The sequence below is a fragment of the Chiloscyllium plagiosum genome, unplaced genomic scaffold (genome assembly GCF_037043375.1).
Source record: "Chiloscyllium plagiosum isolate Xiang-an unplaced genomic scaffold, Cpla_swu_hap1 HiC_scaffold_10, whole genome shotgun sequence".
Lineage (NCBI taxonomy): Eukaryota > Metazoa > Chordata > Chondrichthyes > Orectolobiformes > Hemiscylliidae > Chiloscyllium > Chiloscyllium plagiosum.
The window spans coordinates 26,188,306-26,202,528 of NW_028270148.1; the positions used below are offsets into that span (position 1 = coordinate 26,188,306).

At 41.5% G+C, this 14,223-nt stretch overlaps 1 protein-coding gene across 6 annotated transcripts in view; it reads right to left on the bottom strand.

Moving 5' to 3' along the window:
* mtr (5-methyltetrahydrofolate-homocysteine methyltransferase) overlaps window positions 1-14,223 on the bottom strand; it is a 78,633-nt gene that overhangs the window by 28,936 nt on the left and 35,474 nt on the right. For all 6 annotated transcript variants that reach the window (XM_087991227.1, XM_043695559.2, XM_087991228.1 and 3 more), the window contains 5 exons: window positions 11,155-11,271; window positions 10,763-10,903; window positions 7,759-7,848; window positions 7,360-7,512; window positions 3,028-3,135 (listed from right to left, as the gene is read on the bottom strand). In XM_087991227.1, coding sequence (XP_087847353.1) covers window positions 3,028-3,135; window positions 7,360-7,512; window positions 7,759-7,848; window positions 10,763-10,903; window positions 11,155-11,271 — 609 coding nt within the window. The remainder of the gene's footprint in view (window positions 1-3,027; window positions 3,136-7,359; window positions 7,513-7,758; window positions 7,849-10,762; window positions 10,904-11,154; window positions 11,272-14,223) is intronic.

Genomic DNA, 14,223 nt, shown 5'->3' on the forward strand with positions numbered 1-14,223 from the left:
TTGGCCTCACAAACATGGGTATGTCATAAATAGCAGTGTGTCTAGTCTAAACAAAATACAAAAAGAAAATCTTGAACGTGTAATTCTTAAGGTAGGAAATATCCTATCTCAGTCACACATAGAAATGATGAAAAGAATAATCAAATCAATTTTACATAACAGCTTTTCAAGTCTCGAAAACATCACAAAGTCCTTCAAATAAAAATAAATCAGAACAACAAAATAATTAATTGTAAATGTTACATCTATAGTGATTAGAAAGAAAGAAATGAGTGATTGGAAAATTGGGATTTACCCAATTAATGGAAACCATTAAACACAGAAACTTTCAAAAAGACAATTGAATAAATAGAAAAAAAACTGAAGGGCTATAAAGAAAGAGCTGGAGAGTGAAACTAACTTGAATATTCATCAATATAGAGGGTACAAACTTGATGGAGCAAATGACTTCCTTTTGAGCTGCAATATTCTGCCTCATTAAATCCACAACTGCCTTCTCTATCCCACGGTATCAGTATTTGTGGCTGTGAGCACATTACCAGCATATGTCATAACCAGAGAAAGGTGGTAGAACTCACTGGATTTCAAAGTTAAGCAACACCTAAAAAAGGTGTAAGTCAACAGTGCTAGAAATATTTACTAGGTCAGATAACATCTGTGGAGAGAGTAACAGAGTTAATAGGTATGACGCATTCCCAGACCATCCATAACCTCATCACCTCAGGGGACCTCCCATCCACCGCCTCCAACCTCATAGTCCCACAACCCCACACCGCCCGTTTCTACCTCCTGCCCAAAATCCAGAAACCTGACTGCCCCGGCCGACCCATTGTCTCAGCCTGCTCCTGCCCCACCGAACTCATCTCTGCATACCTCGACACCGTCCTGTCCCCCTTAGTCCAAGAACTCCCCACCTACGTTATGGACACCACCCATGCCCTCCAGCTCCTCCATGGTTTTCGCTTCCCCAGTCCTCAACACCTTATCTTCACCATGGACATCCAGTCCCTGTACACCTCCACCCCCCATCACGAAGGACTCAAAGCCCTCTGCTTCTTCCTTTCCCCACGTACCAACCAGTACCCTTCCACTGACACCCTCCTTCGACTGACTGAACTGGTCCTCACCCTGAACAACTTCTCTTTCCAATCCTCCCACTTCCTCCAAACCAAAGGAGTAGCCATGTGCACCCGCATGGGCCCCAACTATGCCTGCCTCTTCGTAGGATATGTGGAACAGTCCATCTTCCGCAGCTACACTGGGCACCACCCCCACCTTTTCCTCCGCTACATCGATGACTGTATCGACGCTGCCTCGTGCTCCCACGAGGAGGTTGAACAGTTCATCCACTTTACCAACACCTTCCACCCGACCTCAAATTCACCTGGACCGTCTCAGACTCCTCCCTCCCCTTCCTAGACCTTTCCATTTCTATCTCGGGCGACCGAATCAACACGGACATTTACTATAAACTGACCGACTCCCACAGCTACCTAGACTACACCTCCTCCCACCCTGCCCCTGTAAAAACGCCATCCCATATTCCCAATTTCTTCGTCTCCGTCGCATCTGCTCCCAGGAGGACCAGTTCCAATACCGTACAACCCAGATGGTCTCCTTCTTCAAAGACCGCAATTTCCCCCAAGGCGTGATCGACGATGCCCTCCACCGCATCTCCTCCACTTCCCGCTCCTCCGCCCTAGTGCCCCGCCCCTCCAACCGCCACCAGGACAGAACCCCACTGATCCTCACCTACCACCACACCAACCTCCAGATACAGAGTATCATCCGTCGTCATTTCCGCCACCTCCAAACAGACCCCACCACCAGGGATATATTTCCCTCCCCTCCCCTATCAGTGTTCTGAAAAGACCACTCCTTCCGTGACTCCCTCGTCAGGTCCACACCCCCCACCAACCTAACCTCCCCTCCCGGCACCTTCCCCTGCAATCTCAAGAAATGCAAAACTTGCGCCCACACCTCCCCCCTTACTTCCCTCCAAGGTCCCAAGGGATCCTTTCATATCTGCCACAAATTCACCTGCACCCCCACACACATCATTTATTGCATCCGCTGCACCCGATGTGGCCTCCCCTATATTGGGGAGACAGGCCGCCTACTTGCGGAACGTTTCAGAGAACACCTCTGGGACACCCGGACCAACCAACCCAACCACCCCATGGCTCAACACTTCAACTCCCCCTCCCACTCCACCGAGGGCATGCAGGTTCTTGGACTCCTCCATCGCCAGACCATAGCAACACGACGGTTGGAGGAAGAGTGCCTCATCTTCTACCTAGGAACCCTCCAACCACAAGGGATGAACTCGGATTTCTCCAGTTTCCTCATTTCCCCTCCCCCCACCTTGTCTCAGTCAAATCCCTCGAACTTAGCACGGCCTTCCTAACCTGCAATCTTCTTCCTGACCTCTCCGCCCCACCCTCACTCCGGCCTATCACCCTCATCTTTACCTCCTTCCACCTATCGCATTTCCAACGCCCCTCCTCCCTACCTTTTATCTTAGCCTGCTGGACACACTTTCCTCATTCCTGAAGAAGGGCTCATGCCCGAAACATCGATTCTCCTGCTCCTTGGATGCTGCCTGACCTGCTGTGCTTTTCCAGCAACACATTTTCAGCTCTGATCTCCAGCATCTGCAGTCCTCACTTTCTCCTTAATGGGTATGACCCCTGATTGCAGAAGGGGATTCCATGCCCAATGTTAATTTGCCACCTTCTCTCCAGATGACTGCATTTACCAAGATGGCATGGGCATGAGCAAGTGGACCACTCACTGATCAGTGTCTCTCACCCTCCAAAACTATTAAATCCAAGTCAATAATTTAGGTAATAGCTACAGTTTTTATTTCAAGTTTCCAGCAGCTGCAATATTTTGCTTTGAAAATACTCGAAGAAAATAAAGTCAGTACTAAATTTAGATGCAAGATGTTTAAAAACAGGCCTTCTAATAAAATAATAAAAGAGGCCATATAAGCCTGCAATCCCAGTTCTATATACAACAACTTACCATTTCTTCTGAATGACCTGACTGTGCCAGTCTTTCCTCTCTCTCCTTCTCCATGAAGGGGATAAGGTAATTCACAGCTTTTTTCATTACACGAGCAGATTTAACAACCTGATGAGATAAATCAGCTTTACAAAACATTGAAAAATGTTTGAAAATGCCTCAAATTGGGCACCTCAAAATCATTAAATCATGCCCAGGTGAAAGGTCTTCAAAATTGTAACATAGGCTCATTTTGCAAAAAATTTCAGTTGGGCTTTGAAATTTACCATCTCCTGCTCAAGAATTTTTCTCTTTAATAAAAAGGGACTATTCAGACACATGTTTAAAATTAAAAATAAAAATGAAAATTCTCCTCCAGACAGGGCTAGAAGCAGGGTTATTGAATAAGGCACAGGTAAATAGACTCCAGACAACAAGGAAGCTAAAAGGCAAGTAGAATAGAGGCCAAAACCAGATTGGACATGATTTTATCCTAATTCATATGTTTGTATTTGCAAAACTATTTGCATCTAAATTAACTCAGAATTAACTGATCAAAATTCACATATCCGTAAGATATTTTTGATAATTCTGTCATCTCTGTGCCTAAAAACAGAGGTTTCTACTGATTCCTTTGGTATTGCCATCCTTTGGTACTTCTCTGTAATTCTTCATTGGTTAATTATCGACTGATAGGTCCAAGAATGACTCATTGAATAGTGAATAGATTAAAATGTTGGTTGAGTGCCTTCCTCAATTCAGGAATGCTGAGGCAAAGCATAACATTCCTTTTTGCACCCCAGGATTGAATAAACGTAAAGGTTAATGAACATGGTGGGACTAGGCCAGGTTCATGAACACTGCAGGACTGGTAGTCTAAAGTGTAGTTATTTTAATGCAAGGAATATAACAGTCAAGACAGACAAGTTTAGAGTCTTGCATTAAAATGGGACTATGGTGTGGCTACCATTATAGAAACGTGGTTGAGAGAACAGTAGGACTGGCAGCTTGGGGTTTAGATGTTCCAGGTGAGACAGAGAAGGATGGAAAACTGGTGGGTGAGTTGTACTGCTGACTAAGGAGAATGTTACAGCTGTACTTAGTGAGGACATCTCAGAGGGCTCATCCAGCAAAGCCATATGGATAAAACTTAGGGATGAGAAAGGTGCATCACTACAATGAGGTTATACAATAGGCCTCCCATTAGCTAGCAGGATACGGAGGAACAGATAAAGAAGCAAATCATAGCAAAATGTAAAAACAATAGGGTTGCTTTGTGGGTGATCTTAACTGCCCCAATTCTGATTAGGACTCCATTAGTGCCAGGGATTTAGATGGGACAAAGTGTGTACATAGTCCAACGGGTTATGGAAGGGGCTGTATTATAAAATGAGCATGACCAGATATCCAATTTTCAGTGGGGGAGCATTTTGGGAAGAGTGATCATAATTCTGTAAGTTTCAGGATAGTTACAGATAAGACTGATACTCATGTGAAAATGCTAAATTGGGGAAGGCAAACTACAACAGTATTAGGCAGGAACTGATGATATTGGAATGGTAAATTTGAGGGTAAATTCACATACGACATGTGGGAGTTTCTTAAAGGCCAGTTGATTAGAGTTCAGGACCAGTATGTTCCTGTGAGGATAAAAAAAAAGATAAAGATGGCAAGATTTGGGAACGTTGGATGACTAGAGATGTTGAAAGTTTAGTCAAAAAGAGAAAGGAAGCAGATGTAAGGTTTAAGAAACTGAAGTCAAACAATGCCCTCGAGTAGTATAAAGGAATCAGAAAAAAATTAAACAAGAAATTAGGAGGACTAGGAGAGGCCATGAAATGTTCTTGTTAAGTCAGGTTATGGAGAATTCCAAGTCATTTTATACATATGTTAGGAGCAAGAGGATAGCTATGGAAAGGGAGGGCCACTTAAGGACAAAGGAGGGAATTAGTGCATGGAGCCAGAGCAAGTGGGTGAGGTCCTTATATGAGTACTTTGCACTGGTATTCACCAAGGAGAACGACATACATGATGGTTAGATTGGGGAGGGATATGTTGATAATATTAAGAAGGAGGTGGTGTTGAGTGTCTTGAAAAAAACATTAAGGTAGCTAAATTGCCAGAATCTGATGGGATCTATCCTAAGATACTGAAGGCAGCAAGGGGAGAGATTGCTGGGACAGAGGTCTTTGTATCCTCTTTAGCCACAGGTAGGTTCTCAGAAGACTGGAGAATAGCCAATGTCATTTCTTTATTTAAGGGCAACAGGGATAATCCAGGAAATTATAGGCTGGCAAGACTAACATCAGTGGTGGGGGAGTTATTGGAAAAGATTTCTAGGGAACAGGATTTACTTGCATTTGGAGAAGAATGGACTTATTAAGGATAGTCGGCAAGGCTTTATGCAGGGGAGGTACTGTCTCAAAAAAATTTAATACATTTTTGCGTAATTTACAAATGTGATAGATGAGAGTAGGTTAGAGGATGTTGTCTACATAGACTTCACTAAAGCATTTATTATTATTCCTCATTCATGGAATGTGGGCATTGCTGGCTGGCCATTATTTATAGACCCTCCCTAGTTGCCCTTGAGAAGGTGGCGGTGAGATTCCTTCTTGAGCTGTTGCAACCTGCACCTGCTGTGGATTAACCCACAATGCTCTTTGGTGGGGAATTCCAGGATTTTCACCAAGCAATAGTGAGGGAACGATGATATATTTCCAAGTGAGGATGGTGAGTGGCTTGGGAGGAGAACTTGCAGGTGGTAGTGTTTCCACATATCTGCTGCCCTTGTCCTTCACGATGGAAGTGGTTGTGGGTTTGGAAGGTGTTGGCTGAGGATCTTTGGTGAATTTCTGCAGTGCATCTTGTAGATAGTACACACTGCTGCTACTGAGGGTCGTTAGTGGAAGGAATAGATGGTTGTGAATGTTTCGCCAATCAAGGTCCTTCATGGTCCGGAAGACTGAATCACATGGAATCCATGGTAAGCTGGCATAGTGGATACAGAATTAGCTTGGTCATAGAAGACAGTGGGTAGTTGAGTAGGACTGGACATCTGTGATCAGTTGTGTTCTGCAAGGATCAGTACCAGGACTTCTGTTGTTTGCAATTTATAAACAATTTGAATGAAAATGTAGGTGGTATGACCTGTAATTTTTCAAATGACATGAAAGTTGATGGGGGTGGTGGATAGTGAAGAATGTTATGAAAAGGATAGAGTTCAGTTGGAAAGGTGGGCGGAGAAGTGACAGATGGAGTTTTATCCACACAAGTGTGAGGTGGTGCATTTTGGTAAGTCAAATGCATGAGGAAAGTATACAGTAAATAGCTGGACCCTTAGAAGCACTGATATAAATGGGTATCCTGGGGTCCTGTCCATTGCTTTCTGAAAGTTGCAACACCAGTGGATAAAGTAGTAAAGAAGGTATATGGCATACTTGTCTTCATCAGTTGGGCATTTTGGAGTATGAAAGTTGGTAAGTCATGTTGCAATTGTATAAAGCTTCATTTGGACCAAATTTGGAGCATTATATGTAGTTCTGCTTGTCACCCTCTACGAAGCATATGGAGATTTTGGAGAGGGTGCAAAAAAAAAGGCTTATTCGGATGTTGCTTGGATTGGACTATATTAGCCATTAAGAGTGGACAAACTTGGAGTATTTTCGATACAGTGTGGGAGGTTGATGGGCAACCTACAGGAGTATACAAAATTTTCAGAGGCATAGATAGGGTGGATATTCAGAGATGAGGGGCCGCAAGTCTGAGGTAAGAAGAGGAAAGTTAAAAGCAGATGTGCGAGGAAAGTTTGTTTTTTTAAACACAAAGGGTGGTAGGTATCTGGAATACACTGCTGGGGAGATGGTAGAAGCAGATCAAATAGCCAAGTTTAAGATGCAATTAGACAGACACATGAATATGCAAGGAATAGAAGGATACAGACCACATGCAGGAAGGTGAAATACATTCATGATTGACATCATGGTTGGCATGGACATGTGGACTGGAGGGCCTGTTCCTGTGCTGTACCGTTCTATGTTAAAGTTAAAGTTGCAGTAGTCCTGGTGAATTATACAGCTGTTTTCTCAGCAAGAGAAGACTGGTGGTGGTTTAACCTGGGGATTAGCACACCTAAGGTATGGGAAGAAGTTGAGAAGCAGAGTCCATCAGGGGAACCTCAGCTGAAGCAGGAATTGAACCCATGCTGCTGGCATCACTCCATGTTGCAGAACAGCTGTTCAGCCAATTAAGCTGCTGACCCTCAAAAGATTGAGTATAAAATAGAAGTAAAATAAAATGCAATGCAAATACACCTTAATCTTTACATAACGAACTAGCTTATTCCAGTCTTACCTGTGGAAGAAACATTTTTCCTGTTCCAAATAACTCTCCTACAACTTTCATTCCATTCATGAGAGGGCCTTCGATTATATGTAAAGGCCTGGCGTATTTCTCTTGATTGGCTCTTGCTTCTGCTGTATCTTCTACTACATATTTTTCTACACCCTGAAGAACAATAACAGAAGTTAAACTAGTGCAGCAGAGAAACACAATAAGCAAAATCTTGGGTGTTGGGGTGGGGTGGGGGGGGAGTTGAAGAGAAATTGAGAGGGGGGAAAGAGAGGAGTTATAGAGAAAAAAAATTCAAAACAGAAAAGAAGTTTACAAAGCAAATCTTATTCGCACTGGAAATCCCAATCACTTCCACTTAAGATGTGCCACTCTCAATCCCAGACATATTCAAGCATTTACCTTTATCAGAGCATAGACAAGCCGTTCCTCAACAGAACCATTCCTCCATTCATCAGTATGCATAGTTTTTTTCCCACCAGTGGTATGATTCTGAAAGCAACAGTAACCCAGTAAATCAGTATATTTTAGCGACTTTTCACGATTTAACAGAGTAAACTTAAGTGTACTTACTGCAGGAGCCAGGACATAAATTATTTTGTTCAGAAAGACTAATGTCCTAGACAAAATCTCTCAAGGGCAAAAGTAGTAAAACACAACACTGGTCAGCACTAATGATATAAATTTGTATCAATGGTAGAACAAGTTTAAAAAGTAGCATTGTTCCTACTGAAACCCCTCTAAATAGATTTTTGTTCTCCAAATTTTAATATGCATTTTGACTTGCCACCAATATTAGGAATCTATTTAATCTTCGAATGTTATTTCATGAACGCAGGCACTGCCTCCAATATTTTTGCCCATTTACAACCGTAAGTACTGACCATTAACTGTTCTATTATCATGCAGATGCTTGTGATGGAGCATTTGAACCCATGGTTCACTGAATATGTCAGTATTGTGAGAAGTTCTTGAAGAATTTTAAAATTTATTTGTTATTGGTATCATAATTACTATTTAAAACTTTTTTTAATATAAACTGGAAATATTTGGGATCAGGTTAATTCGCAATGACACGTTTGCCAATGAAAGATTGGAATCAAATAAATTCTCCATGATAAGTTCCATATTTTGATGCCTGAACAATTCTGTTCTGTAAAATTCCAGAATAGTTTTGGTTGAGCATCCAAACTTCATCTTTGTTTGAGCTTGGAGACAGGGGAAAGTGAATCCAATGGGGCTAGGATTTTTACTTTCACACATTATTACAAGTAACCTAATTCACCCATTAGCTCTACTCTTGATGACCTACAATATCTCCTGGTTTCATAATAGGTTGTAGTGGTGTTGGTGGTGATCTTTCAGAAATCACTGGAGGGTCCTAGAGAACTGGAAAATGTCTCCTCTTTAGGGTGGGAGAAGACCATAGGCCAGTTAACCTGTCCTAGGTTGTTGGTGAGATTTTGGAGTCCACTATGAAGGATGAGATTGCGGAGTACTTGGGAGTGTGTGATATAGTACAGCTGAGTCAGCAAGACCTTTTCAGAGAGTTGGGAGTTGATTATGCCTTACAAATCTATTAGAGTTCTTTGAGGAAGTAATGAGCAAGTTAGACAAAGGAGAGCCAGTGGACATGATCTATCTGAATTTCCAGAAGGTCTTTGACAATGTCCTGCATGATAAGAGTCCATGGTGTTGATTAATTGAGGGGCAAGGTATAAGCATGGATAGAGGATTAGCTGACTGGCAGAAAGCAAAGAGTAGGGATAAATGGGTCTTTTTCAGGATGATAACCAGTGACTAGTGGAGTACTGCAGGGTTCTGAGACCAGAAATATTCATGTTATATATTAACAATGTGGACAAAGAAACTGACGGCATTGTTGCTACGTTTGCAGCTGACAAAGATAGGCAGAGGAACAGTAGTGTTGAGGAAGTGGGGAGGCTGCAGAAGGACTTGGTCAAGCTTGGAGAGTTGGTAGATAAGCAGGAGGCTGGAAGAACACGGCAAACCAGGCAGCATCAGGAGATGGAGAAATCAACGTTTGATTGTCAACAAATGTTGACTTCTCCACTTCCTGATGCTGCCTGGCTTGCTGTGTTCTTCCAGCCTCCAGCTTGTCTACCTAGTAAACCAGAATCTACAGTATTTTTTGTCTCTAAGTTAGGAGAGTTGACAAAGTATTAGCAGATGGAATACAATGTGGGAAAGTGTGAGGTTATGCACTTTGGTAGGAAAAATAGATGCACAGATTATTTTCTAAACAGGGAAAGTCTTTGGAAATCTGAAACACAAAGAGACTTGGAAGTCCTAATTCAGGATTCTCTTAAGGTGAACATGCAGATTTAGTTCACAGTCAGGAAGTCACATGCAATGTTAGCATTCATTTCAAGATAGCCAAAATACAAGAGCAGAGATGTACTGCTGAGGCTGCATAAGGCTCTGATCAGACCACATCTAAAATATTATGAACAGGTTTTGGGCCCCTTATAAAAGGATATATGTGCGGATGTGGAAGGGGGTCCAGGGGAGGTTTACAAGAATGATCCCAAGGATGAAGGGCTTGTAGTATGAAGAGTGGTTGGAGACTCTGGGTCTGTAATTGATGAGAGTTTAGAAGGATGAGGGTGGAATCTGATTGAAACTTACAGAATACGGAGAGGCCTGGATTGTGAAGACATGGAGAGGATGTTAACACTAGAAGGAGAGACTAGGACCCGAGGGCAGAACCTCAGAATGAAGGGACAACCCTTCAGAACAGAGATAAGGAAGAATTTCTTCAGCCAGAGGTCATTAATCTATGCAACTTGTTGCTGGAGTGGCTTGCAGAGGCTAACTCATTGAGTGCAGTTAAGACAGAGATAGATAGCAAAGGCTCAAGGTTATGGTGAGAAGGCACTTGAATGTGGTTAAGAAACATATCAGCTACGATCGATTGGTGAAGCAAATTCAATGGGCCAAATGGTCTAAAGCTGCTCCTATACCTTATGGTCTTTTAATTTAGATGCACAAATGGAAACTTATTTCATATTTCTACAAACTCTCCAAGAATGTAGAATTCTGGTCTTTTGAACATCCCTCACTCCCTGTGCCCCACCATTAGCTGCTGGAGTTCTACACTTGAATTCTCTCTGCTTCTCCCTCCTCTTTTAACATCCTCGTTAAAACAACCTCTTTATCCGAGCTTTGTCTGAGTCTAGTTACCTTCTCCTTTGGCTTTGTCAACTTTTGTCAGACGAAGACAAGTTCTCTTTTATATAAAGCACACAACAGCAAAATATGTGTCACAGATTGATGATTTTAGCAAAATAAACCATGCTCATGGCTGCCAGTATCACTCAGTAGTCCATTTTTGACTATGAGCAATTTCAATAAGTAAGAGTTATTCCTGTTCAAATATTCTTACCTGGGCATATTGCAATAATTTCTCTGTAGCTGCAGGATTTTTGTTCCAGATCAAATTTTCACATAGCTCCAGAAGTTCTTTGTCTATGTCATCATAAACAGGCAACTTTCCTGCATTCACAATTCCCATATCCATCCCAGCCTAAAAGAGATTTATAACAGATGTTGCAGATGTGGAGTGAGAAAATTACATTAGGGAATAAAGGTCAACAAGCACACTGAACTGCAACAGGTAAATGGCCAGTACTATAGTCAGAGTTATAATAACAATCCTTATAATTCTATTTTACAAAAGGTCAAACTGTAACCATAAAGCACATTTAAATATAACAATTGTTGATATTACTATCCAAACTGATGGAATTGGTGGAATGGAAAAAGATAATTTTCTACCTTTATAGCATGGTAAAGGAACACACTATGCATGGCTTCACGAATCATCTCCATTCCTCGAAATGAAAAAGACAAATTAGAAAGGCCTCCACTTATTCTAGCACCAGGTAACTTTATCTAGAGAAAAAAAAATCAATAACAAACAATTAGCAATAGAGGCGTGAAGAGAAATAATAATTAGAAGAAAGGATAACACACAGAGCATACTATTTGTGAGTCTAGAGTGTTTTACACTAGATAAAATCTAGACATACTTTCTAATTAGAGTTTTATTTCAACCAACCACAAATCATAAAAACCCAGTCATTTCCTAGCTTTTTCTCATATATATTTGAATACAATTAAATAATTAGTTCACAACACTTGTCTGTATCATTACCTTTAATGTTTAGCATCCCATTAACAGAATTTGCTATGAACAATGAGGAATGTCACTCAGGATTTGCTCTAGGCTAGAAGTGGAAATGTGTTGCTGGAAAAGCGCAGCAGGTCAGGCAGCATTCAGGGAACAGGAGAATCGACGTTTCGGGCATAAGCCCTTCTTCAGGAAATGGCTAGGCTAGAAGTCCCAACTACTCCAATTGCATCTTACTAAGTCAGAGTAGGTTGATTTAAAATTTAATAATGTGGCTCTTGTAGTGCAGTGTTAGTGCACTTCTGGGCCAGGTCATCTGGGTTCAAGGTCCACTTGTCCTGGAGGTGTGTCATAACATATCTGGACAGACTGACTTAAAAATATTTGCCTCTTCTGGGTCAGAAGATTCAGTTTCAAGTCCTAACTACTCCAGACAATATGTCATACAGCACATCTGAACTGGCAGATTAAAAAAATCCACACAATGAAGTTCAGCTTTCAGGAAATGGTGGGGTAGCAGTAATGTCACTGGACTAGAATCCAGAGGGCCAAACTAATATTCTGGACATGGGTTTAAACTGCCTCATGGCAGGTGGTGAAATGTGAAGAGTCAAAAAACAAATCAGGCTTCATCCTGATGAAGAGCTTATGCCAGAAACATCGACTCTCCTGCTCCTCGAATGCTGCTGACCTGCTGTGCTTTTTCTGCGCCACACTTTTCGATTCAGACTCTCCAGCATCTGCAGTCCGCACTTTCTCCTAGTCAGTGAAATTTGAATCCAATTTTAAAAACTAGCCAAATGACCACCACTGTTAATTGGTATAAAAACCCAACTGGTTCACTAATGTTTTTAAACAGTCTCTTTTGGCGCAGTGCTAATGTTGTTACCATTGGATAAGGCGACATTAGTTCAAGTCCCATCTGCTCCAGACATGTGTCACAACATATCTGAACAGGTTGATTAAAAACATCTACATGGAGGATGGAAGGGCTCCTGGGGTACAATGACAGTCTACCTCAGAGACAAAGGTCCAGGTTCAAGTTCCATTGCACCAGAGGTGTGTCATAATATGTCTGAACATATTGATTGAAGTAACCATATTGAGAACAGCAATATGATGTGACAGAGTGGATGGTGTAACATCAGGGAAAAACAATCAGTTTGTTCAGAGATTAAAAACAATGATGTTCACATCATTACATATGGGGAATAAAAAATGAGAGAGCAAACAATGGGATTAAGATTAAAATGGGACAATTAGTTAAATCAAAACGATTACTTCATACATCTCATCCGCCACACATAAATACAAAAACCATGAGCAAAGCCATATTGCCAAGCACATTGAAATAGTTACTTCTTAGCATTAACACCCAGATTGACTCTTGATTTCAACAAAGACAACAAAAGGTGAAGTTTTTCTTCAATGATTATTATGAAGATGACCCCTCAAACATTTGTCAGTGTTCAAACTTAATTTGAATTAGTAGAATTAAATCTTTAAGATCAAAGAAGTAATTATTATGTCTCTTTCTGACAGAAGAAACATGTAACCTCGTTTCCACTGGGTAGAGAGATGTTAAAATCACCCCATAAAGCGTGCTGATCTGTCCCGTAGCGTAACATTTGCTGGGTTCTTGAAGCTGGATGTGGAAGCTCTTTTCCCTCCCTCTGTTACAGCTAAAAGCTGGGTTCTCTTCATGCTGCTAGAATTACATGCGAGTTAATTTTACTGACTTTGCCTTTGCTAAAAGTGTGCTGAGGAGGAAGGGAGCTGAAGCTTCAACATGATTTCTCTCCACAGATGCTGCCTAACCAGCAATTTCTGTTTTTATGTGCTGATTGGATGTTACTATATTGGAATAGTTAATGAGTTGTTATTATTTTGTTAAGTACTTTGATAGAGTTACAGTGAAGCCATTCTTCTGCTTTTATTTTGTCTGTATTTTAATTATAGCATATGAATAAAGTGTATTCTATTTCAAGCCTGATAGTTTGATCAATTAAATTGCATCCATAATGCAATATACTTGCCTTTAAAATAAGGAAAAGTTAGGGTGTAGGCTATCTCCTTGATATTTGAGGGGGTTTGGCCTGAAGCACAACATAATTTTAATCTAGATTTGTTTTGTCAGGCTTCATTGTCTAAAACATAGACTATTGGGCATTTTAAGAACAGTTTCCCTTTTAACTAGATTTGTAGTTATTCACATGACCTTTGTTCTAAAAACAGATCATTACTTTTTCCTGCTGTAAAAGCACAGGTAAAGTTCAATTTTCTTATACACTAGTCTCAGCTGCTGACTGTAAATCTTATTCTGGATTAGTGGTGCTGGAAGAGCACAGCAGTTCAGGCAGCACCCAAGGAGCAGCGAAATCGACGTTTCGGGCAAAAGCCCTTCATCAGGAATAAAGGCAGAGAGCCTGAAGCGTCGAGAGATAAGCTAGAGGAGGGTGGGAGTGGGGAGAGAGTAGCATAGAGTACAATTGGTGAGTAGGGGAGGGGATGAAGGTGATAGGTCAGGGAGGAGAAGGTGGAGTGGATAGGTGGAAAAGGAGATAGGCAGGTAGGACAAGTCCGGACAAGTCATGGGGACAGTGCTGAGTTGGAAATTTGGAACTAGGGTGAGGTGGGGAAGGGGAAATGAGGAAATTGTTGAAGTCCACATTGATGCCCTGGGGTTGAAGTGTTCCGAGGCGGAAGATGAGGCG